The following is a 24,508-nucleotide window of genomic DNA, read 5'->3' as shown; positions in this document are numbered from 1 at the left end:
AGCGCACTCGCCTAGCACACGACAGTGTTGACTACCTCACATTTATAAAAATGAATGAGGCATAGCTCGCGGAGGAATTCAACACGTGACCAGTAGACCATGTATATGCATAACTCTATAAACGATTTATATAATCTAGCACACAGACCTTTTTTTCTACCTTTGGCTCACTTGTACAAAAAACAAAGCACACTGTACCCTCCTGTTTGAAGAGGTTGAGCGGTGTCATATTTTTGGATCCCACAGCGAGTTGCTGGTATCAGTGCTCTCTATCTCGGTGCTGGTGTGGTGTCAGTGCTCTCTATCACGGTGCTGGTGTGGTGTCAGTACTCAGTCTATCGCGGTGATGGTGTCAGTGTTCTCTCAGTGCTGGTGTCAGACAGTGAGGGAGAGAGAGAGCAACGGAGAAGCCAATCAGCAGGTAGTACCAGCACCATGGCAGAGGATCAGCACTGGACTGGCACCTCCGGACCACCGCAGTGGAGCCCTGCATAGGTGGGGGTAAGGGCAGGGCAGAGGCTCAAGCACAGGACTGCCCTGACTGTGGCACTGATCATCTCCTGCACCCCCTTCATAACCTGGCTTGACCTTGCCTCTCCTCCATGACCTTAATGCGCTCCTGAATTGTCAAAATTTCACAGATTAAAAAAAAAAAAAAAAAAGAATGCTCGTCGTTGTCGATCCCAGATTCACTTAATACTTCTTGTATGTCAGTGTCCATGTTGTGGGACTATGAGTGCACAGCTAGTAAGTATTTTGTGGCTGAAAATATGACCTGGAGGTTTTTAAGGTTCGCCTGCCATTAAAGTGAAAGGGGTCCGCCGCGAACCTTGCGGTTCGCAAACTTTCGGCCACATTCGCGGATTGCGTTCACGAAACATCCCGTCAGAAGTTCGTCCATCACTATTGGCCTGTAACCGTCCATGGATTATGTTGTCCACTGTCTTTTATATGAAAACGTTAATAAACATATTTTCAACACTAAATATTGTAAAACCACTCCATAAAAAAAATAAAAATAAAAGGATTAGAACAAGGCAAGTCATTTTAAAAGCCAAAATTTTCCACATTTTATTTTTTTTATTTACTAGAAGATAATTCACAAAATGACTGATGCTTTTATTCACGTATATCTGGTCCCACACAATGCTTGTTAAGGAATATAATTGCAAAACAAAAAAACTGTGACTCGTTTGTATTGATGCATTGTGCTTAAACAAAAAAAATATATATATTTTTGGAACTGGATCTTATTATACGCTGTACTTAATAACCTTCTTTAATTTTATTTCAAGCGTACAACAGGTCAGCAAAAAGTCACAGAACATTTTAAGAGTTTTGCAGCTTTGCTTATTTGTCTTGCTTGTGCAGTTGCTCTTCATTTACATAATGCGCAGGCCTTGAATGTAAGATTCCAGAGTCTGAAAGATTAAAAATACAAATGTTTAGCAATTAGGAAGAATGTCATTACAAATACTGAGACAAAGTTAAAGGGTTTTTCCATCTGATAGTAGTTAGACTCCCGCTATAAAACCTCAACACCTCTTCTCAAACACAGAATTTATAGCATCTTTTCAGCTCATTATTATCAATGTTTATCATTAATAAACTTAATACAAATAAATCACCAGGACCAGATGGCTTACACCCGAGATTCCTCCGAGAATCCAGGTTATAGCCAGACCATTGTTCCTAATCTTTGTGGACAGCATACTGACAAGAATTGTACCAACTGATTGGAGAAAAGCCAATATTCAAAAAAGGACAGAGACAAATCCTTGGAAACTACAGTCAAGTCAGCCTAGCATCAATAGTAGGTAAATTATTGGAGGGGATAAGGGACTATAGCCACAAATTTACTGAAGAAAAACAATATATCAGTAGTAGTTATCAGAATGGGTTTACAAAGGGTCGTTCTTGCCAGACCAATCTGTTAACATTCTATGAAGATGTGAGCTGCCATCTAGAAGGCCTATGGATTTAGCATAGGCATTCGATACAGTCCCCATAAATGCTTAAACCACAAGCTAAGGTCTGTTGGCATAGATCAAAAAGGTTTTTATTGGGTAAAAAATTAGTTACAGGGATGCGTCCAAAGGGAGGTGATGCCAGACTGAGCAATGCATGCAATGCCAAGCTGTAGCTACCAAACTCTTCAGACGAAATAGCATGCAATAAAAAGGGGATATACTCCAGAGATAAAACTATAATTCTACAACTTTATAAAACTCTGGTTCGACCACACCTGGAGTACTCTGTCCAGTTCTGGTCACCAGTCATCAGAAGGGATGTGCTGGAACTGGAGAGAATCCAAAGAAAGGCATCAAAATAAGGGGACTGGAAAACCTCAATTACGAGGAATGCCTGCAAGCACTAAAATTCTCGCTGGAGAAACGAGATATGATCAAAATTTGCAAATATTTCAATGGTGATTCTAGCATAGGAAAAAAACGATTCAGTCTCAAGGAGTGTAAGAGGACACGGGCCACACGAGATTGGAGAAGCGGTTTGACCTTAAACTGCGCAGGGGGTTTTTCACTGTCAGGGCAATAAGGATGTGGAACTCTTCCACAAGTGGTGGTGTCAGCAGGGAGTATGGATATTTTTTTAAGAGACTCTTGGACTTGCATCTTAAAGAATGCAAGATACAGGGATATGGGAAATAATTACAAAGACCTACACATGTTGAACTGGATGGTCTATTGTCTTTATTCAACCTTACCTACTATGTAACTATGTAATATATGGAGTAATATTATATAGTGCTCTAAGGCCCCTTTCAAACTGGGGCGGTGCAGGCATTGGCGGTAAAATCCCCATTCACTACTTTGATCAGACTTTGATCCTACTTCAGCCCATTGAACATCACTGAAGTCGGATCAAAGTTGGATTGCAGTCTTGGCTGATCCTACTTTGGCATGCGACTTGTGCTCTGATGATCTTGAAGGGGAACTCCACGCCAAAAAAAACCACAACATTGGTTCCCCCTTAAGAGCATACCAGACCCTTTCGGTGTGGCTGGGAGAAGCAGGAGGCGCCGACCAGAGTAGACGCGAGTCTCCCCTGTGCTGCAGCACGATGATACGCGGACCTGCGTACCCCTGTATCACCCGCCGCTCGTAGGGGAGTGAAGGACTGAGCGGATCCTTGGCCAGCCGCGTCCCCCCCCCTCCTTCAGCAGTGAAGAGACAGACGGGACTTCCAGCAAGACCGCATGAAGCTGCCGAATATGAGAGAATACGTTAAAGGAGGGTTACAAACTAATTGCTAAATGTGCCTGAGCCATACTATTCTGATTGGTGTACTGGGACTATTTCATTTATGTATACAGTAACCTCTTAGTAGGAAAGTAGTGTCTACACATAATACTGGTGGCTGGAGAGTACTCTTAACAGGAAGAGATGTATCCTGACTGAAATATAATGATCCTAGAGGCGATTCAGTTCGCATTGTGCGCTATATAAGTATTTCATTCATTCAATATTAAGATTAAATGTAACACTTCAGATGAATCTAGCAGGTAATACTGAGAAAACACATCTAACTTTAAGAGGTTACGCTGCATAGGCTGTCTTTTTGGATAAACATAATGACTGAAACAGTTTGAATTCCCTCAAAGCGTTGGTTGTGCCAAGAAAAAATATTTATTTTTTGATCCGACAGAGGTTTTGGAAGGGGGGGGCACTCCTGGTAGAAGGGCACCACAGGAATTCAATCAGCTGGGTGAACGTCCTAGGAGAACACTGTTTGAAAAATTGATAATAGTAGGCGCTACTGGAAACATTTCCATAATATACATCGGAGCTAAATAAGACCGTGAGTGTAACATATTGGTGGAATTTCACAGAAAGGTTTCTAGGACCAAATCTTGTTGGAAAAACTTACCTAGCAAACGCAAATCAAGTAGTAATCACAGGAATGGTGTAGTGCTGTCACCATCTAATGTGCTTACTGGTTATGCGGGAGGGAAACTGTTTTATTCCTTGTCTGTAGGGTAACCTTCATGCAAAGAACGTGGAGCATTTAACTATCATGTCTGGTTAATATCACAGAAGAAAGCACCTTTCTGTAGGAGGTTAATATAGGGGCGAACTCAGCCAGATTTTGGTGAATATTCTAAAAGTTGATGCTTGTGAAGTTCATAAAGGGGGGTGGTATAAGAGCATATATATATATATATATATATATATATATATATATATATATATATATATAATCTCTATCTATATAAAATACTTGCTCCGGATCTCCTAGGGGCTGCATGTGTGTAATATCAAGTGAAATTTCTATAAGGTTACATTGTACCGGAATAATGAAAACATCCTGGTGTAGGAGTTCTCTTATTCGAATTTGATATAGTCCCGACTTAGACAGCCATTACTGGAATAAAGTCGCATTATAGGATAGAAAGATACTCATAGAAATATGAAACTCTTCCCTAATGCGAAACGAGAAGAACAGAGAGCAGCTGGTCTGATTTGTAACAGATACATCTATCTAGGAGTATAGGCTGAAATAATTATTTACTAGTCCTGGGGCTGGGGATTGTTTATTTGGGGTGAAGAGTCTCAGAGACCGAGAGCTTGGGCGGGTTTGTGTTATAATTCTGAGAAAAAATTAAAAATAAAAAGCTGGGGAGACACAAAAAGCGATTTGGGGAGAACATCATGAGTAAATCAACAAATAAAACCACTAAAAGCGGGGCCCCAAAAACTCAGAAGGAGAAAGTAACAGACACCACGATCCAACAATATATGACACAAGGAGTAAGCCCCAAAAATCTTGGAGCAGGGAAGAAACAGCAACCGGCACTGGAAAAGAAAAAAGGCTCGGAAAGATACAAAGAGGGGATGGCCCACCAATCTAGTGCCGACTTAACAACAGTGAGATGGAAAGCAGTAAATTAGACGAATCAAGGTTGGAGGACCTCCCCCCCCCCCCACAAAAGGGGAAATGCTAGCGATGCTGCAGAGATTGGAAAATGCGATTAAAGCTGATATTAAGGGGGTACGGGACGATTTGGGTGGCCTATTAGTGAGAGTAGAGGCCACTGAGTATCGCATGGACCAACAGGCCCGAGCATTTAAGTAAAGTCAAGGAGCAATTAAAAGCAACCCAGCGAATGCAGAGGGAAATTATATATAAACTAGAAGACCAGGAGAACCGGAACAGAAGAAAAAATATAAGGATCCGATCGGTACCGGAGGCAAAAGGCGAAGATCCAAGAAAAAATTTTGAAACCATATTCTCTCATTGCTGGAGTGGTAAGATGGAAGAAGCCCCAAGAATTGACAGGATACATAGAATAGGTAAAGCAAGACCCCCAGGTACAGAAAGACCATGGGACATAATTGTGAGATTCACCTACTTCGGGGAAAAAGCAGCGCTATGGAAAATGTTAAGGGGGAGAAACCCTCTACAGGGAGTAGAGGTGCAAATCTTCTCCGATATATCGGCTGAGACGTTAGCTAGGAGGGGATTACTGCAACCTTTGTTGACGGAGATGAAAGGCCAGAATGTAAAATACAATTGGGGGTTCCCGGCATGTCTACTGGGGGTCAAAGACGGCAGAACGGCTAGGCTGAGATTCCAGGAAGACCTATCAGACTTTTGCAATAAACTCGACTTGCGTATACCGGATCTTCCGGGCTGGATTAACGAAGAAGGAGAATAATATAGTCAGTAGATAGCGGGTTTAGGCGGGGGGTGTTTGGTGGGAGAGGGGGGGGGGTGATGACGGCCGGGGGGAAACTGGAGATACAGGGGAGACAGGATAAGTGCCTTCTCACCCCCCTTCGGGGAGGAATGAGTAGAGGCACTGGTGAAGTTGCCCAGGGCCCTGAAACAAGTAGATTGGGAGGATGGTATCGGAGTATAAAATCATCGCCCAATCAAGGGTCAAGATTGGACCACAGGGAGGGGGCAGTGGGTTTGAGGGGGGGGGGGGGATAAAGGGACTAATTGTAGACCACGTTAGTAATTTAGGGAAACACCTGGATATGGGAGGAACCCGCGTTAGCCAAATGGGGCGCAAAAAAGCCTAAATGGTAGGAACCATTTTTATCACATACAATGTAAAAGGACTGAATACGCCAACAAAGAGGCACAAGATCCTTGTGGAGTTAAAAAGATACGACGCAGATGTTGTTGCCCTGCATGAAACACATATCTCCCTGGCATCAAACACTAGACTATATTCCAGGCATTTTCCGACCTGGTATTATAGCGATACGATATCTACAAGAAGTAGGGGGGTAGCAATAGGTTTCTCGGGGAAAACCAGGTTCCAACTAGTAGATAGAATGAGTGATCCAGAAGGGAGATATCTGTTTCTAAAAGGCAAACTAGAGGAGATGGATTGTATAATAGCAAATATTTACGCTCCCAACAGTAATCCCACTGGTTATCTAAATGAAATATTAAGGATCTTGATGGAGTTTAAAAATAGATACGTGATTATGATGGGAGACATACATTTTTGCTTTAACCCGGGTGTGGACAGTACGTCTAGGACTCAGAGGGTCAGAAATGAACAGCTAAAAAAGTTTGAGAAAAAATTATACACCAGCCAATTGGTGGATGGTTGGAGGATCATGAATCCAAAGGCCCTAGACTACTCGTTCTACTCCCAAGTTCACGATTCATACTCCCGTATCGATTATATATTTATTGATCATGGCATATTAGATTGTGTGGTGGAAGCTGACATAGGGGTTATTACCCTTTCGGACCATGCCCCAGTGAAAATGAAATTAAATATCCCCGGGAGCAGGGGCAGACCTGTGTCATGGCGGATCAATGAAGACTTGATACGAGACGAGGAAGGCAAGGCCAAAATAGGTAGAGAAATTGACCAGTATTTTGCAATAAACGAAACGACTGAGATAGCAGGTCATACATTATGGGATGCACATAAAGCTTATATCAGGGGAATTTTGATCGCCTTAGGGGAAAGAAGAAAAAAAAATGCGGGCCGAGAACATTAAAGCAGTAATGGAGGAGATCTATACATTAGAACAAGAACATAAAAAAGGGCAGAATCAAAATGAGGTGTTATATAAAAAATTTGTGAAGAGGGAAAAACTGAAGGGCCTGTTGGAACAAGAGAACAATAGGGCTTTTAATGGTCTGGCCCGGGAACGATATCTCTGGGGAGATAAGCCGAGCAAGTTCCTAACCAAGATGCTCCGCAAAAAACAAAAAAAAATTTTTATTGGTAAAATATTAAATAAGCAAGGATCTATGGTTAATACAACAAAAGAAATAGCGGAGACATTTAGGAAATATTTTGAGGGGATTTACGCGGATAGACCCCCAGGGATACAGGACAAATCCAGAGAAAAGAACATCCACACGTTTCTAAAAAAAGCTAACTTCCTAAAATAAGTATTTAAGATAGGGAGACCCTTGAGAGGCCAATAACTGAAGAGGAAATTAATCGGGCACTGCTTGCATCAGCTCCGGGACAATCTCCCGGTCCAGATGGGTTTACAATGTTCTATTATAAAAGATTTAAAGAGAGCCTGATCCCAAAAAATATGTCGATACATGAATGGGTTGGGGGAGGAGTATAAAATAAGCAGGGAAGCTTATCGGCTACAACTACCCTAATCCAGAAGGAGAAGAAAGATCCAACACAATGTTATAGTTTTAGGCTGATCTCCCTGCTTAACGTGGATACGAAACTTTATGCAAAGGTCCTGGCCGGGCGAATGAGGGGTCTGATGACCACTTTAATTCATCCAGACCAGGTGGGGTTTCTACCAGGGAGGGAAGGAAGAGATAATGGGTTGAGAACACTCTTCTTAGTTCAAAGGATGCGAGGGAGGGGGGGCCCCCAGTCTACAGATGCCGAGAAGGCTTTCGACAGAGTAGACTGGGGGTTCATGTTTCAGACGATAGCATGGGAATAGGCCCGAAAATGTTACAGAAGATGAAAATTCTTTATCATCCAGGGGCACGGGTAAAAGTTAATGGGTTGGAATCGCCCTATTTCGAAATGAAAAGGGGAACAAGGCAGGGGTGTCAGTTGTCGCCCCTCCTTTTCGTATCGTCATTGGAACCCCTCCTCGCTTCTATCCGAGAAAACCCAGACATATTAGGGGTAAAAATCGGGACGGATGAACACAAACTCGCAGCATTTGCGGATGATATACTATTTTACATTATTAACCCAAAGAACAGTATGCTCAACTTAGTAAAGATGCTAAAACAGTACAGCAACCTCTCAAATTTCAAAATAAATCGGCTTAAATCTGAGATATTAAATATTAGTATTAGCAAAACGGAGGAGCAAATGCTTCAGAGGAAATGGAAGTTCCCATGGCAGAAAGAACTCAAGTATCTGGGCATCAAATTGACCAATTCCGAGAAGAAATTGTATTGAATCAACTTTATACCACTACTACATGAAATTCAAGAGGAATGTAAAAGATGCGGAAATAGACCATTATCATGGCTAGGACGCATAAATACAGTAAAGATAATATTTCCGAAAATTCTATATAGATTTCAGATGATGCCGATAGCACTACCACAGGTCTATCTCGCGAAATTGAAATCGGTATCAATGAAATTTATATGGAAGAATAAAAAACCCAGAGTAGCACTAGCCAGCATGCGACAACCGAAAATAAGGGGTGGGTTGGCAATGCCAGCCGTTCAATTATATTACAACGCAGTCGTCTTGTCAAGAACGACTGAAGGGACCAAAAGGGAGAACACGGAAAAAAGATGGGTAAATCTTGAGCACGTTGGTTGTAAGGCACAATTAGGAAAGCAAATTTGGAATCCTCCTCATAAGAGAACAGTGGTCCTAGATGGAAACAATATAACACGTAATACACTTAGGATATGGGATAAGGTGTATAAGCAAATAAACAGGAAATATAATTCACCTCTTATAGCACTAAAAGAAAACAAATATTGTTTATTAGGGTGTAAGGAGATAGGAGGTAATTGGGTAAAGAAAGAAGCACAGTTAAAAGATGGAATCATTGATGGAGATTTAGCACCACTACACGAAATACAGCAAAAAACAGACATGATGGTGATTGACGACTGGAGATACACCCAACTCTCCCTCTTCGTAAAAAAATTACCTCAGCCGATTTGAACGGGGGGGGGGGGGGGGGGGGGGGAGAGAATTAACACCTCTGGAACAGTTATGTACAACAAAAAATCCTAAGGGGATCATTTCAAAATGGTACAAGTTGATGCTGGTGGGAGGGGGGTTGGGTGTCCCACCATTCGTCGAAAGATGGGAAAGGGAATTAGGTTCACATAAAGATAATTTAACGTTAGGTAAAATGTTCAAATTGGTCCATGGGTCGGCTGTAGACTCCAAGACGGCAGAGATGAGTTTACAAATGTCTGGCAAGGTGGTATTATACTCCAGACCGGAGTCGCAAATTCCATACAGATAGTAAAGGGGAGTGCTGGCATGGTTGTAAAGAGGCGGGTATCATGGCCCATTTGTGGTGGGGATGCCCGAAAATTAAAAAATATTGGAATAAAATCCTATCTTATGTCAAAGAAATAACTAAAACTGAGGTGGTCGCAGATCCCTGGGTAGTATTATTCCATGGTATACAAGGCAAGGTTAAACAGTATAGGGCGTCGTTAATCCCGCATCTATTAAACGGCGAAAAAAATTAATCCCTAAAAACTGGCAGGAGACAGAGGCACCCGCAATGTGGGAGTGGGTGGATGCTGTCGAAGAGACTTATAGGATGGAGTGCTTGGGCTGTAGTGTGGCGGAGAAGAGTAACAAGTATATCACTCAGAAATGGAAGCGTTGGCAAGAATTTAAAATAAAATGGTACATATCTGAAGGGCTAAACGTACAAGTCCCATTCGGGTTTTGGTACAGTTTAGAACGGAAAAAAAATAAAATCTGGAGGTGGTCTACGGGGTTAGCGGGGGAGGGTGTTGGGTAGGGTAGATGGGAGGAGGGGGCATGTTAATCGGGGACGGAAGAAATGAAGTGGAATAAAAGAAATAAGAATTAATGCACTATAACAATATACGATACAACATGGAAAATATAAATAACTGTATTCATCTACTATGTATTGGGGAAAAAATAAAAAAGGAAAGAAACTGCCACAATGATGTGAAGATGGACGAGAGGGATTCTGAGCGTTAAGTTGATTTGGGTCCTTTGGTAACAATGGAATTCACAGATATGGTAAAAAAATAAAAATAAAATAAAATAAAAAAAAGAGCATGTGCAACAATTCTAGCACTAGGCCTCCTCTGTAACTCTAAACTGGTAACCTGTAAAAAAAATGTAAAGCATCGCCTATGGAGATTTTTAAGCACTGAAGTTTGGCGCCATTCCATGATTGTGCGCAACTGTAATTGTAATCTTTTAATTCGTGAAATCGTTTTTTTTTTCCCAATGAGAACGGAGATAGTGGCTGCAGTCGCTGGGCTCGTGCACATCGCTGAAACAGACTGGCTCAGGGAGGAAAAAAAGGTTTCTACCCAGTTGCAGCACAGGTGGTTTTCTACCTTAATGCATAGAATGAATTAAGGTGAAAAACATGGAGACTTTACAACCTCTAACAATGAACCTAAGCATGTCACAGGAGTAGTCTAGATGCCCACTGTTGAAAACAGCCAACATATATACACAAAAATTAACATAAATAAGAAACTGACCTTAAAGTCCCAGATAGTCATTGCACCATCAATGCCGGTAGTACAGAACTTGCGACAATCAGATTTGTCCCCCTCATAAATAGATACCTGGCTGTAGGTCAGGAAAATACAAGACAGCAATTATAGCAATATGAAAATAGATTAGCGATTAAACAACGCCGATGGCTCGGTTCTCAGAGCTCCCCAGAGAGCTGCCGACTGTCAATCAGCAGCTCTCCGCTCCTCCAAGCTAACTGGAGCACTGAGCTGTGGAGGGGCGGGTGCGTCTGTCTCAGGCTCTCAGTGGTTTACTGAAAAGCTGAGACGGGTGTCTGTCCAGGCACCTGGCGGATCCAGACTTCCACTGTCGGGATGATGCGGTGCCTGGACTGATTTCTGTGATGTCAGCAGAGAGCGGACTTGAAAACTAAATTGCACTCCTGTGATCCATACAAGAAGCCCAGCCAAATGAGCTTTGGCTGGACTTCTTTAAATTCCAAGATGTCACAGGAAGAAAGATACTTTATTTACTGTATAGGGTCATAAAGTCTCACTTCTCTGAAGGTTCTACTGCCTCTAGATGCAGAGCAACCTCAACCCTTTTCGCAGGGTTCAACTGTTATGCCAAAATTCAGCCTTTCCCTTTGGCACAAAATGTGAAACACAAAGTCTGTCAAGTCTACCCCAAAGCCCTCTTCACAAAGCCCTTTGCCTTTCTTTGGAAGACAGCCACCCCAGCCCTGAGGATTCAATTGTTGGTTTCAAGGGGATGCAAAATAAGAGTTCAAAACTCTACTCCCTCATTGCTTTCTTCTTTTTGATCAACCCAAATCTGTTCAAGGACAGACAGATTTGCAGAATGCCCAAAACCACCTCTTGTTTCAATAAGTGGTCGTTCAAAAACCTCTGGAGGACAGATTCAAAGGATTCTATGCAAAACCTGTTCATGGTACCAAAACCTACAAGGGAATATCTAGCATCCATAGACATCCAAGATGCCTATCTGCACATTGCCATTTGCCAACCAAGCTTTCTTCACTTTGCATTAGAAAAGAAATACTTAATTTGTTGAACTGCCCTTTAGTCTATTCTCTGCTCCCAGAACATTCACAAAGGTACTTGCACCTCTTTTTGCCCTCTTAAGAACTTAGGACATGCAGGTTACAGGATACTTGATGAGCTTTTTCTGTAGGACTCATATGCCCTTCTGGTTATCTTCATTCTCAATGCTGTTCAGATTCTTCGGCTTTTGAATGGGTAATCAAATGGAACCTTCCATTTGCCTGGAGTACTTGGGCCTCATTCTAGACAAAGCCCAGAAAACAAATTGATCTCTCTCAGATCTCATGCCCAAACCTTGAGATCAAAGAAGATAACCCAGGTAGCATGTGTTCAAAACTTTGCTAATGTCCAATCACATGAAGGCACCTGCCTATAACCACAAGGCAATGAAGATCAAGCCTGTGTCCTATACTGTACTGCAAGATTTTACAGGTATGTCAAAATTCTTCTTTGTTTTATTCCAGACCTACACTTTTAGGGAAAATGCATGTTGCCCAATAGAAGAGAATTATTCTATAGCATAAATGCATCTATTACATTATCTGCATTGATTATGTTATCTATTAGCGCCATTAAAGTGGTTGTCAACCCTTACAGACCAATGTAGTCTGACCTACAGGTTAGCCTAGATTAAGGCTTACCTGTAGGTACAAGAAATATCTCCAAAACCTACACAGTTTAGGAGATATTTGCAAAAGACAGGCATCGCTGTCTATGGCGCGCAGGCACACTGAGCGTGCTGTTGCCAACGCTGATCATGCGTTAGCGGCTCCCACACGCACGCGGGAGTGACGTCATCGTGGCTCCGGCCAATCACAGCGACGGAGCCAGTATACCCGGAAGGAAGATGGATGCTTCGTGGAAGAGGGGACATCGACAACATCGCTGGCTCCTGTGTCAGGTAAGCGACACATATTGGGCTACTATGTGATGAATAGTAGCCCATTATGCTTTACCTTTTCAGGGAAACAAAGAGGAAGTAAAACCCATCAGGGTTTACTTCCTCTTTAATATAGTTGACAGAAACATACTGGCGGTATCCCAATAGGGCGTCTACGTAATTAAGTGTGCTGCTCTTGTGAACTGAGGAACTGGAACAGTAACCTCAGAATACTGAAGTAACATTTGAGTCTGAAAATTGAAGCGCCACTCCAGTGTTTGAACCCAATATATAATTTTGTTCTAAACGTATAACAGGTGTTACACATTGCTGAGTGCTTTCAACAGAGGGTATTATCTGGAGTCCATACCAGAGGATACTGTATATTTTAAGCCCTGATTAAGGGGAGAAAGTGCTGTCCCCAAAAGCATTGACTGTAGCACGTATAACAGGTTTCAAACAAAACCCAATTTTGGACTTGGTGTGGTGCTCCGATTTTTAGATTCAAGTGCTTCTCTTTAGACTGGTTTGTTTGTAACATAGTTGTGTTGCCTGAACAAGTGCATTCGTGTGCTCAGTAGCCTTCTTCAATGCCAGACTTGCCTCAAGGGCACAACAATTAAACTGGGAATGTGTATGGTTTAAATGGCATAATTGCACACAAAAGAAAAAAAAAAAAGAAAGCATTCTCCATTTCCTAACAGTGCATAGCTTATGCTTACGTGATGCTGTTCTGATGCAGAGTGTCCAATGTAGTCTTGCGGTCCTCAGTGGTTGCTCTCTTATCCATGTTTCTAAAGCGTTCCATAGCTGAAATGTTACGATGAGTGCTTTGCTTTGGAATGTCCAGTTTAGACACAAACGTCAATGAGCCATGGTCATCCAATGTGAAGAGCATAGGACAACAGTCATGCCCCTAAAAGGAGGGAATTAGGATTACACACCTTTTACAAACAACTTGCAATAATCAGGTTATTTTTCTATATCATTTTCTAAGCATTACTGGTATTTAAAAAGAAACTTTAGGATATGGGAAATTGAATCGTACTAAATGTAAAAGAAAAGTTCCTCAAAAGATGGGACGTTAAAGGACCATGAACACTCAGAAGAAAACTTTACAGATTGTTCGTATTTTAATGGAAGCCTTTTCTGCCCTCTCCCTTTTTCCCCCCAAAGACCCTTACTTCACATGTTGAAACGCGTTGGATTTTATCTGTCTAGTTGACAGTTGGTTTGGGTTTCCATCTTCCCTTATATGCTGCAACTCTATGTGTATTTCAATGTCATTATGTGTTTTAAGATATCATGTTAAATTAATATTTTTACTATATACTTTTCTTCTGCGTGTTCATGGTCCTTTAAAGTCCCGTCTTTTGAGGAACTTTTCTTTTACATGTTGTACAAGGAATGTGGACCTGAACCTCGTTTTCCCCATCCAATTAGTCCTATCCACTTTTTGTGCGGATCATACTAGATGGACGTGTGTCTTTTCAACCTGACTATGTAACCTTTAATTCTAAATGTGTGCTTTTAGTCTCTACCGCATGTGACAAGATGACCATACAAGTGCACAAATGGCACAGCTGTCACCCTTTAACAGGACATGCCTTTACAAGAACCTTCATGTAAGAATATAGGAGATTTATTTTTATTTTAATAAAAGTTGTAGATTTCAATTTATTAAAACATGTTGTAGCTTATGAGATTTCAATGAAAAAAAGAAAATTCTAACCCCAACACTTTCTGTACTTGAAAAAATTGGTAGTATACCTGCCTATTTATAGATCTTTATACAAATAATATAACTTCCCCAGAAAATGAAGTTAAGCGTGACTTTTCTGAACATTTTCATGCAAAATGCCTATTTAGCCAAATGTAACACTTTGGGGGAAGTTGCGGCATGCACATCTTTAGCTTCCTCCCAGAAAGAGCTTAAGAATCACAAGCCCCAAAATGTTTTCCACCCTTCTTTCTTGAAGAATGATTCCAGTTGAGAAATATTTGTCTGAATAGATTGTATGGCTGAGATTTATTCATATTATTTGAGCATGAATAAAGACAGAGAAATTGAAAGGCCATTCCAAAACATTTTTCTTGAAGTAGTTCAGAGAAACTTTGAGGTAGGTTTTGGATGGTCTTGTAAAATGCAACCTCATTTCAGTTTTATCTCCTAGACTGAATGCAACTCTGTAGTGATGCTGCAGGGGAAAACATTTATTAACTTACAGCTGCAATGACGCTGTTCTCCGACACAAAGGTGACACTCAGGAGAGGCAAGAATTCAGTCTTCAGCTGTGAAATGCTACAAAATGAACACAACATTATAAATATATTTATAGTATTTAAAGCTCCACTCTGGGCATAACATGAACTCTAAATCCATCCTTCCTCCTTTCCACTAAATCCATCCTGAAAGGCTCACCGTTTCTGGGTGCACTCTGTCCTCCTCTGCATACTGAGTGTACCTTTGCCAATGGACAGTCTATAGAAAGTGTACACATCACGCAGGCAGTGATGTGTACACCTAAAAAGGACACCCCAGGACCTCAGTGTCACATAACCACAGATTTCGGTAAGTGATCAGATGGGGAGTAGGAGGATGGTACATTTTAACCTGGAAAGAGGCCTTATATGTTGAAAAACTGCACTTAGCATGAATAATAAAATTTAGTATCACATTTGCTTTTATAGTATTCCCACCTAAAAACTAACAGGAATGGGACAAGAATGATATACAAATCCACGAACAAAAATGTGAAAGATTTCAGCTTTCACTGGAGTGATGTGGTGGCTGCAGTGGTATTCATTTTCAACACAAGTACATTTTTTACAAATATAAAACAGTTCACTAAACAAATATCTGAAAAACAGTTAGCCTTCCCAGCAATCTTCAGTGAACTACAAAGCAATCTCCTCTATGTAATGGAGATGGAGATGGGGAGGCATTTGTATTCCAAATAAAACACAAACAAACTAGGTTGCCAATGCTGATTCTCCAGAGATACAGTATAGTAAGTGAATTTTGTCAACCTAGCACAGGAAGTCCTGTATGTTATTGCCAAAATCACCAGGTGAAAATAAATAAACAAACAAAAAAAAAAAAATTCCTACAAAAACAAATGAATGAACCAGCCACACCAAAAGAGTGGTAAGCTGCAATAAATATAAATAAATAATTTTTGTTTTTGGGGTTTATATACTTTAAAAGTTTGGTATTGACAGATTAACTAGGAATAAATATTGCAAACAGACTATGCCTAAAAACAGAATATCTTGGGGGGAATTTCCCAGACAGACAATTCAATGCAGTGGGGCACCCAGCATGCCTGGAATGCCCAAGTCTACATGTTTATAGATGTGAAAGGGAGCATGGTCAGACATTTCCAACAGTGAATTAAATGATTCGTGACATCTCCTATGCTGCGTACACACGATCGGAATTTCGGCCAGCAAAAGACCGATGAGAGCTTTTCATCGGAAAACGTGACCGTTTGTATGCTCCGTCGGAATTTAGCTGGCCGAATTCCCGCCAGCAAAAATTTTATAGCGTGTTCTCAATTTTCCCGATGGAAAAAATTTCGAGTGAAAACTCAAATCGTATGTTTGCAATTCCAAAGCGCAAAAAAATAGGGTTTTTAAAACAGCTTACCTGTAAAATCCTTTTCTTGGAGTACATCATAGGACACAGAGCCTCAAGTATTTACTTAGTGGGTTATGGGCCTACCTTCACGTGTTGACACTGGTATAACCAATACAGGAAGTTGACTCCCCTATATAACCCCTCCTTCCAGAAGCACGCAGTTTTTGTAGCCAAGCAATATTAGCAATATACTCTCACCCCATAAAACAGAGGGGCGGAAGCTCTGTGTCCTATGGTGTACTCCAAAGGGATTTTACAGGCAAGCCGTTTTAAAAATCCTATTATCGTTATTGTACATCATAGGACACAGAGCCTCAAGTATTTACTTAGTGGGATGTCCCATAGCAATGCTACTTGAGGGGAGGGAGACACAACCCATAGGGTAACCCCCAGACCTGAGGGCTTATACTGCTGCCTGCAGCACACAGCGCCTGAAAGCAATATCCTCTTTCCATCTTACATTCACTTGATAAAATCTTGCAAATGTATGTACTGAAGACCAAGTTGCGGCCTTGCAGATCTGAGACACGGAGGCCTGGTGACGCACTGCCCAAGAAGCACCAACCGCTCTGGTAGAGTGCGCCTTAACCTGAAAAGGGAGAATCTTTCCTTTTAAAATCATAAGTTTGAATTATAACTTGCCGAATCCACTTAACGACAGTGGATTTCGACGCTGCCTGTCTTTTTTTAGGACCCTCTGGCAGAAGAATAAGACATCAGTCTTACGAATCTGAGCAGTTTTCTTTAAATAGGATTTTCACTACTCTCTCTAGATCAAGACAATGTATTGACTTCTTCTCTGGAACATGGTCTTGGGAAAAACCATGGCAGGACAATATCTTCATTCAGATGAAAGCCTGAAACCACCTTTGGCAAAAAGCCTGGACGAGGGCGTAACACCACTCTGTCCTCATGAATAATCAAATATGGCTCTTTACAAGAAAGAGCAGCCAATTCTGAAACCCTCCTTGCTGAGGATATAGCAACCAAAAATATCAGCTTCCTAGTCAGGACTAATGCCGCGTACACACGATCGGACAATCCACCCGTGTGTGGGCTCCGGCGGACTTTTTGTTCCCAAAAGTCCAGCGGACTTAGAAAGAAGTTTTGACTCAAAATTGTCAGCCGAACTAGGCAGTCTGGCGGACAATCCGCCCGTCCGTGTGCTAGTCCACCGGACTTTTGAAATGAATGGACTTGCCCACACATGGAGAAAAGTCCATTCATTTTGAACGTGGCTCCAGGTAGATGGGAAGGAAGTGAATGTCGCCGGCGAGATTTAGCCCCCCACTAGCCCCGTCACCTGTTATGGATTTAACACCCCTACGCTGAAAAAAAACTGCGTGGGGTTCCCCCAAAGTCTATAGCAGACCCTTATCCGAGCACGCAGCCCGGCTGGTCAGGAAAGGGGGTGGGGACGAGCGAGCGCCCCCCCCCCCCCCGTCCTGAGCCTTACCAGGCCGCATACCCTCAACATGGGGGGGTGCCTTGGGGAAGGGGGAGCCCTGCGGCCCCCCCACCCCAAAGCACCTTGTCCCGATGTTCACCTCCCTGGTGGTATGATTCAGTCTGGAATTAGGTGCTGAAAGCGGTACAATTATTTTGCATGGAAATCTGGCGTTTTATTTTGTAGTCCTGTCATTCTTAGGAATAACGCTCTTAAATCTCTTCAAACCAGAGTCTAGCAGACATCCCGGGTATGATCAAGTTTATAATATAATAAAGAATAAAAATTATTCAATAATGTAATCAAATCCTAAAACACTGAAAAAGGTAAGATTACAGTACTGTGTGTGTTTTGTGTCTTTTTACTTTTTTGAATTTGCCGCCGTTCTCCGCTCCTGTGCGCCGTAACGTTGCAGAGAACGGAGCTCGGCGGCATTAGGCACTGTGAATCGAGCGGAGGACAACTTGATCGCACATCGCGGGGGACATCGCTGGATCCAGGGGACAAGGTAAGCAAGTCTCACTGTATCCTCCCCTGTATCCAGCGATGCGATCCCGAGTCTGGCTCGGGGTCACCGTTCCTGCTAGAAAATTCCCAACCCGAGCCAGACTCAGGATTACCGCTAGGGAGGTTAATGAGGACAAGGGCCTCTTCCTGACAACCCTGGCCATTGGTTGTGGGGTCTGCGGGTGGTGGGCTTATCAGAATCCGGGAGCCCCCTTTAATAAGGGGGCCCCCAGATTCCTGCCCCCCCCCCCACCCCATGTGAAAGAGTATGGGGGGAAAAAAAGTGTGAATAAAAAAATAAAAACACACACACACACACACACACACACACACACACACACACACACACATACATACAGGTTTTTAAAATACTTTATTATTAGACAGCAACAGTGGTCTTCTTCCTTCTTGATGGGGTCTTCTCGCCGGACTCTTCTGCTAGCTCTTTTACTAGCAGAGGAGCCCGGCTTTCTCCTTCCTCGCCGCCGTCCGCGGGTCTTAAGACTTCGGGGGTCTTGTCCCGCTCTTCGCTTCTTCTGCCGGGCCTCCGCTATCTTCTTACAGCTCTTTTACTAGCGCTGGCCCGGTCTTCTGTCGTCGCCGCCTTCTGCTTCTTCTTTCGATGTTGACAAGATGCTCTTTCCAGCCATAATGCTGGGGACGCGATGTGCGGCGACTTATATAGGGACAAGGGGCGGGGTCATCGCGTGATGTCACATGGTGACCCCATCCCTTATGTCACAGACCTGGAGGATGCTGGGATTGTGACATAAGGGGTGGGGTCACCATATGACATCACCCCGGTGACCCCGCCCCTTGTCCCTATATAAGTCGCCGCACAATACATCCCCAGCATTACGGCTGGAGAGAGCGTTGTGTCAACATCGGAAGAAGAAAGGAGGAGGAAGAGAAGAAGAAGGAAGGAGGGAAGAGGAGGAGAAGGAGAAGGAAGGAAGACCAGGCCAACGCTAGTAAAAGAGCTGTAAGAAGATAGCGGAGGCCCGGCAGAAGCAAAGAGCAGGACAAGACCCCCGAAGTCGGAAAACGACCCCCGGACGGCGGCGGCGATGAAGAAGAAAGCCGGGCTCCTCCATTAGTAAAAGAGCTAGCAGAAGATAGCGGTGAAGTACGGTGAGAAGACCCCATCAAGAAGGAAGAAGACCACTGGAGCGGTCTAAAAGTATTTTAAAAACCTGTGTTGTGTTTTTTTTATTCACACTTTTTTCCCCCCAGGTGAATGGGTAGGGGTACATTGTACCCCATACTCATTCACATAAGGGGCCCCCAGATTCTGGCCCCCCAGATTCTGATAAGCCCCCTCGCCCGCAGACCCCGACAACCAACGGCCAGGGTTGTCGGGAAGAGGCCCTGGTCCTCATCAACATGGGGGGCAAGGAGCTTTGGAGCCCCCATGTTGAGGGCACACGGCCTGGTACAGCTGGGGGGGGGGGGCCTTGCTCGTTCCCACCCCCTTTTCTGACCAGTCGTGCTGCATGCTCAGATAAGGGTCTGCTATGGACTTAAGAGGGACCCCCACGTCGCTTTTTTGGCATAGGGCTTCCCCTTTAAATCCATACCAGGCGACGGGGCTAGCGAGGTGTCAATCTGGGCGACTTCAAACAGCAGAAACTTCTGGTGAGGAGGAAATATAGGGACATGCAGATATGCAGCTCTGATGTCGATGGATGCCAGAAGTTCTCCTTGCAGGATGGAAACGACTGACTTGATTGACTCCATGCAAAAGGAGCGGAATCTGTAGATCTAGGTCTGATATAACCATTTGGCTTTGGTACCGTAAATAGGTTTGAGAAAACCCAAAACCTTGCTCTTGTTTGGGAATCTGTCTGATCACCCCTTCAGCCAATAATCGGTCTAATGCTTGCAACAGGGATTGCCTTTTCCCTGGATCCTTGAGAATGTTTGATCTCAGAAAACGAGACGGTGGAAACTCTCAAAGCTCTAGCTTGTATCCTAGAGACACTGTGGAGAGAGTCCATTTGTCCTGAATCTCCCTTTGCCAGATTTCTGAGTATATCAGAAGTCTTCCCCCCACCTTGGTGAGGGGAGATGCCTCTTCATAACGAGGTCTTGTATTCTGCTTTGCAGACTTGCGGCCCCAAGTCTTCCTTTATGCCCGGTCTAATGGCGGAGGCTGAACAGTTTAAACGAAGGACGCTTATTTTCTTTTGACTGGCAAAAGAGTACTCTTTTCGCTGGAAATTGTTTGAATGTATTTATCCAAAACTATCACCAAATAACCATTCTCCCTTAAAGGGGAAACTAGCTAGAAGGTTCTTACAAGACGTTTCAGCTGACCAACCCTTTAACCAAAGGGTCCTTCGTATATTTACAAGTACAAGCGCACAAGAATCCTTCATAGCATCTATAGCAAAGCATAATGCTTTAGGTAGCTCTTGTTGTGCAGGGAGCTAATTTTTTGTGAGCATTTGAGAACTGGTCCTTTAACCACTTCAATACAGGGCACTTAAACACCTTCCTGCCCAGACCAATTTTGAGCTTTCAGCGCTGTCGCACTTTGAATGACAATTGCGCGGTCATGCTACACTGTACCCAAATGAAATTTTTATCTTTTCCCACAAATAGAGCTTTCTTTTGGTGGTATTTGATCACCTCTACGGTTTTTATTTTTTGCGCTACAAATAAAATACCGAAAATTTTGAAAAAAAATGTTTTTTGTTTCAGTTTCAAAACTTTGTAAATAAGTACGTTTTCTCCTTCACTGATGGGCACTGATGGGACTACACTGATGGGCACCAATGAAGTGGCACTGATGAGGTGGCATTGATGGACACTGATGAGGTGGCATTGATGGACACTGATGAGGTGGCATTGATGGACACTGATGAGGTGGCATTGATGGACACTGATGAGGTGGCATTGATGGACACTGATGAGGTGGCATTGATGGACACTGATGAGGTGGCATTGATGGACACTGATGAGGTGGCATTGATGGACACTGATGAGGTGGCATTGATGGACACTGATAGGCGACACGGACGGACACTGATAGCTGGCACGGATTGGCATTCATAGGCGGCACAGGTGGGCACTCATAGGCGGCACAGGTGGGCACTCATAGGCGGCACAGGTGGGCACTCATAGGCGGCACAGGTGGGCACTCAGGTGGGATCCTCAGATCTATATTAGCGTTGCCAGCATTTTAGGTTTCCCAAAACGCATTGTTAGCGGGATCAGCCCAGATACCTGCTAGCACCTGCGTTTAGCCCCTCCGCCAAGCCCAGTCCACCCAAGTGCAGTATCGATCGATCACTGTCACTTACAAAACACCACACACAACTGCAGCGTTCGCAGAGTCAGGCTTGATCCCTGCGATCGCTAACAGTTTTTTTGTAGCGTTTTGAAACAGTCGCTGACAGGCTAGGTGCTTTTTTACCTGCGAGTCTCACTAGTGTACCCCTAAATTTAGAGCCCAAAATGGCAAAGCGAAGGTACACTAGTGAAGAGGCCTACACGTTTCTGAGCATGACAGATAGTGAAGAGGACGTCACTCATCTGTCAGATTCAGGCTCAGAATACGATCCTGTAGAGGACAGCGGCTCCATGACAGATAGCTCTGACGACGGAGATGAGGTCCCTGTTAAGGACAGGTGTGCCCGATCCCGAATGTATTCTGTTGTTCAGGTGCAGGAACCGCAGGTCACTCGTATGGAGCAGAGACGTACTAGAGCCGCTCATCCTTCTGGTGAACTGGCAAGCACCAGCGGCCTAGTACACCCTGGACGTACATCCAGCACTGCAGTAAGACATGGTGACGTGGCGAGTCCCATAAGTGCAGTTCAAGCTGGCGAGGTGGCAAGCACAAGTAGTGTCCCGCTGCCACCAAGACAAAGACAAAGACAGGCCCGTCGTACCCATAGTGCCCTTCCTGCAGAATTCGCCAATCCTAATTGGGTGCCCACCACTTCTGCAGAACCCGTACTTCCCCCATTCACTGGCCAACCTGGCATTAACGTGGAAACAGTTGATTTTACGACACTTTACTTTTACTCACTGTTTTTCACCGAAGATCTCTATAGATCTATTGTGGACCAAACCAATTTGTACGCTGGTCAACACATCGCCACTATTCCCCAGTCCGCCCTTGCCAGACAATGGAAACCAGTTACGGTTTCCAAATTTAAAATCTTTCTGGGCCTCTCCCTCAACATGGGCATAACCAAAAAGAGTGAGTTGTGGTCATATTGGTCCACTGACCCAATTCACCATATGCGCGTGTTCTCTGCTTCCATGTCCAGGGCAAGATACGAGCTGATTTTGCGGTTCATGCACTTCAGCGACAATGAACTCTGTCGTCCTCGTGGAGACCCTGAATACGATCGGCTCTACAAAATTCGGCCCCTCGTAAACCACTTCAACCAACGTTTTGCAGACTTGTTTACTGCCCATCAAGTTGTCTGCGTTGATGAGTCCCTGATTAAGTTTTCTGGTCGCTTGTCATTCAAACAATACGTCCCCAATACACGTAGTTTTATGGTTTATGAGGGTAAAGATAGTCACGTAGAGCCGGAGAACTGCCCTGACTACATAGGAAGCGCTGGCAAGATAGTGTGGGACATGGTGTCACCCTTATTCGGAAAGGGGTACCACTTGTACGTGGACAATTATTACACAAGCGTGCCACTCTTTAGTCACTTGTTTGATCAGCAGATTGGAGCATGTGGCACCGTGCAACCTAATCGCCGGGGCTTTCCCCAGCGGCTTGTAGAGTCCCGTCTTAGGCTGGGAGAGAGAGCATGCTTGCGCAGTAATAATTTGCTCGCTATGAAGTGGAGGGATAATAAGAATGTTTTCGTTCTTACCTCCCTTCATGCAGACACGACGGTCCAAATTCCTACGGCGACTGGTATTGTGGAGAAACCCCTCTGTGTCCACAAATATAACCTTAATATGGGAGGGGTGGACCTCAATGACCAGTTGTTGGCGCCGTATCTAGTTGCCCGTAAGGCCAGACGCTGGTACAAAAAAAGTGTCTGTTTATTTATTCCAATTGGCTATACTGAATGCTTATGTACTACACAAAGCTTCAGGACGGACTGGATCCTTCCTTAAATTCCAGGAGGATATCGTCAGAGCCCTTCTGTATCCAGGCGGTGCTCCACCTCACGTTCCCCAACCAGATGCAGTAAGCCGGCTGCATGAGAGGCATTATCCTTATGTCATCCCGAGTACCCCTACCCAACGAGCCCCCCAAAGAAAATGTCGTGTCTGCAGAAAGCGCGGATATAGGCGTGACTCCCGTTATTGTTGTCCCCGCTGTCCTGACAATCCTGGTCTTTGCATTGGTGAATGTTTTGACCGCTACCATGAACTAGTTGAGTTTTAGAGTAGGGTACAGCATTGCACAGGCTAGGCACACGTTCACAGGGTCTCCCAAGATGCCATCGCATTTTGAGAGACCCAAACCGCTGGAACCGTTACAACAGAAGTGTTAAAGTTACATAAAAAAAGTGTTTAAAAAAAAAAACCCCAAAAAATAAAGTAAAAAAAAAAAAAAAAAATTGTTGTCGTTTTATTGTTCGCTCTCTCTCTATTCTCCCTCTATTGTTCTGCTCCTTTGTACTGTATTCTATTCTGCAATGTTTTATTGTTAACCATTTTTTGTTTTCAGGTACGCCATTCAGCTGTAGCGTGGATTTATTTATCTTGACAGCAACAGCGTTTGCTCCCACGATACGCAAAGCTGCGACTCCAGCGCTGTCGGAGGCGATTTCACCACCACAGTTAAAAAAGAGCATATATGCCGAAGCATGGGGGCATACGGGGTGGAGGAGCGATCTGCTCCTACCTTTGCGGGAGGATGCCCCCATGCTTCGGCATATATATATTTTAGGCACAGATTGTGTTAAATGTGTTATTTTTTGCTTTGCAGGTATGGTAAGTCCTACTGTTATACTGTAATGTTACTTTGTTTTATTGTTAACCATCATTTGCTTAGCAGGTACGCCATTCAGTTGCAGCGTGGATTTATTTATCTTGACAGCAACAGCGTTTGCTCCCACGATACATAAAGCCGCGACTCCAGCACTGTCGGGGGTGATTTCACCACCACAGTTAAAAAAGAGCATATATGCCGAAGCATGGGGGCATAAGGGGTGGAGGAGCGATCTGCTCCTACCTTTTGCGGGAGGATGCCCCCATGCTTCGGCATATATAAATGGTGCATGTATGCCCACCATTAGAAGTGGGTGGATGAAGGGAGGTATCTAATGGTGGGCATACCCACTGATCAATATTTTTTTTTAGTTCAGCCCACAGGCTGCATGAAAAAAAAATTACAATATAT

At 43.6% G+C, this 24,508-nt stretch overlaps 1 protein-coding gene across 2 annotated transcripts in view; it reads right to left on the bottom strand.

Moving 5' to 3' along the window:
* Positions 1–1,042: 1,042 nt before the first annotated feature.
* ARPC1A (actin related protein 2/3 complex subunit 1A) overlaps positions 1,043–24,508 on the bottom strand; it is a 64,697-nt gene continuing 41,231 nt past the window's right edge. The window contains exons 7-10 of one of the 2 annotated variants that reach the window (XM_077448763.1): positions 14,813–14,888; positions 13,309–13,502; positions 10,666–10,756; positions 1,043–1,421 (exon numbers count right to left, since the gene is read on the bottom strand). In XM_077448763.1, coding sequence (XP_077304889.1) covers positions 1,383–1,421; positions 10,666–10,756; positions 13,309–13,502; positions 14,813–14,888 — 400 coding nt within the window. In that variant the 3' untranslated portion in view covers positions 1,043–1,382. The remainder of the gene's footprint in view (positions 1,422–10,665; positions 10,757–13,308; positions 13,503–14,812; positions 14,889–24,508) is intronic. The other variant, XM_077448764.1, reaches the window with a different exon arrangement.

Source organism: Lithobates pipiens, unplaced genomic scaffold (genome assembly GCF_037356315.1).
Source record: "Lithobates pipiens isolate NorthernLeopardFrog02 unplaced genomic scaffold, aLitPip1_a1.2 Scaffold_22, whole genome shotgun sequence".
Taxonomy (NCBI): domain Eukaryota; kingdom Metazoa; phylum Chordata; class Amphibia; order Anura; family Ranidae; genus Lithobates; species Lithobates pipiens.
The sequence above is the reverse complement of the archived record's forward strand: the minus strand, read 5'-3'. Positions and strand labels throughout refer to the sequence as shown.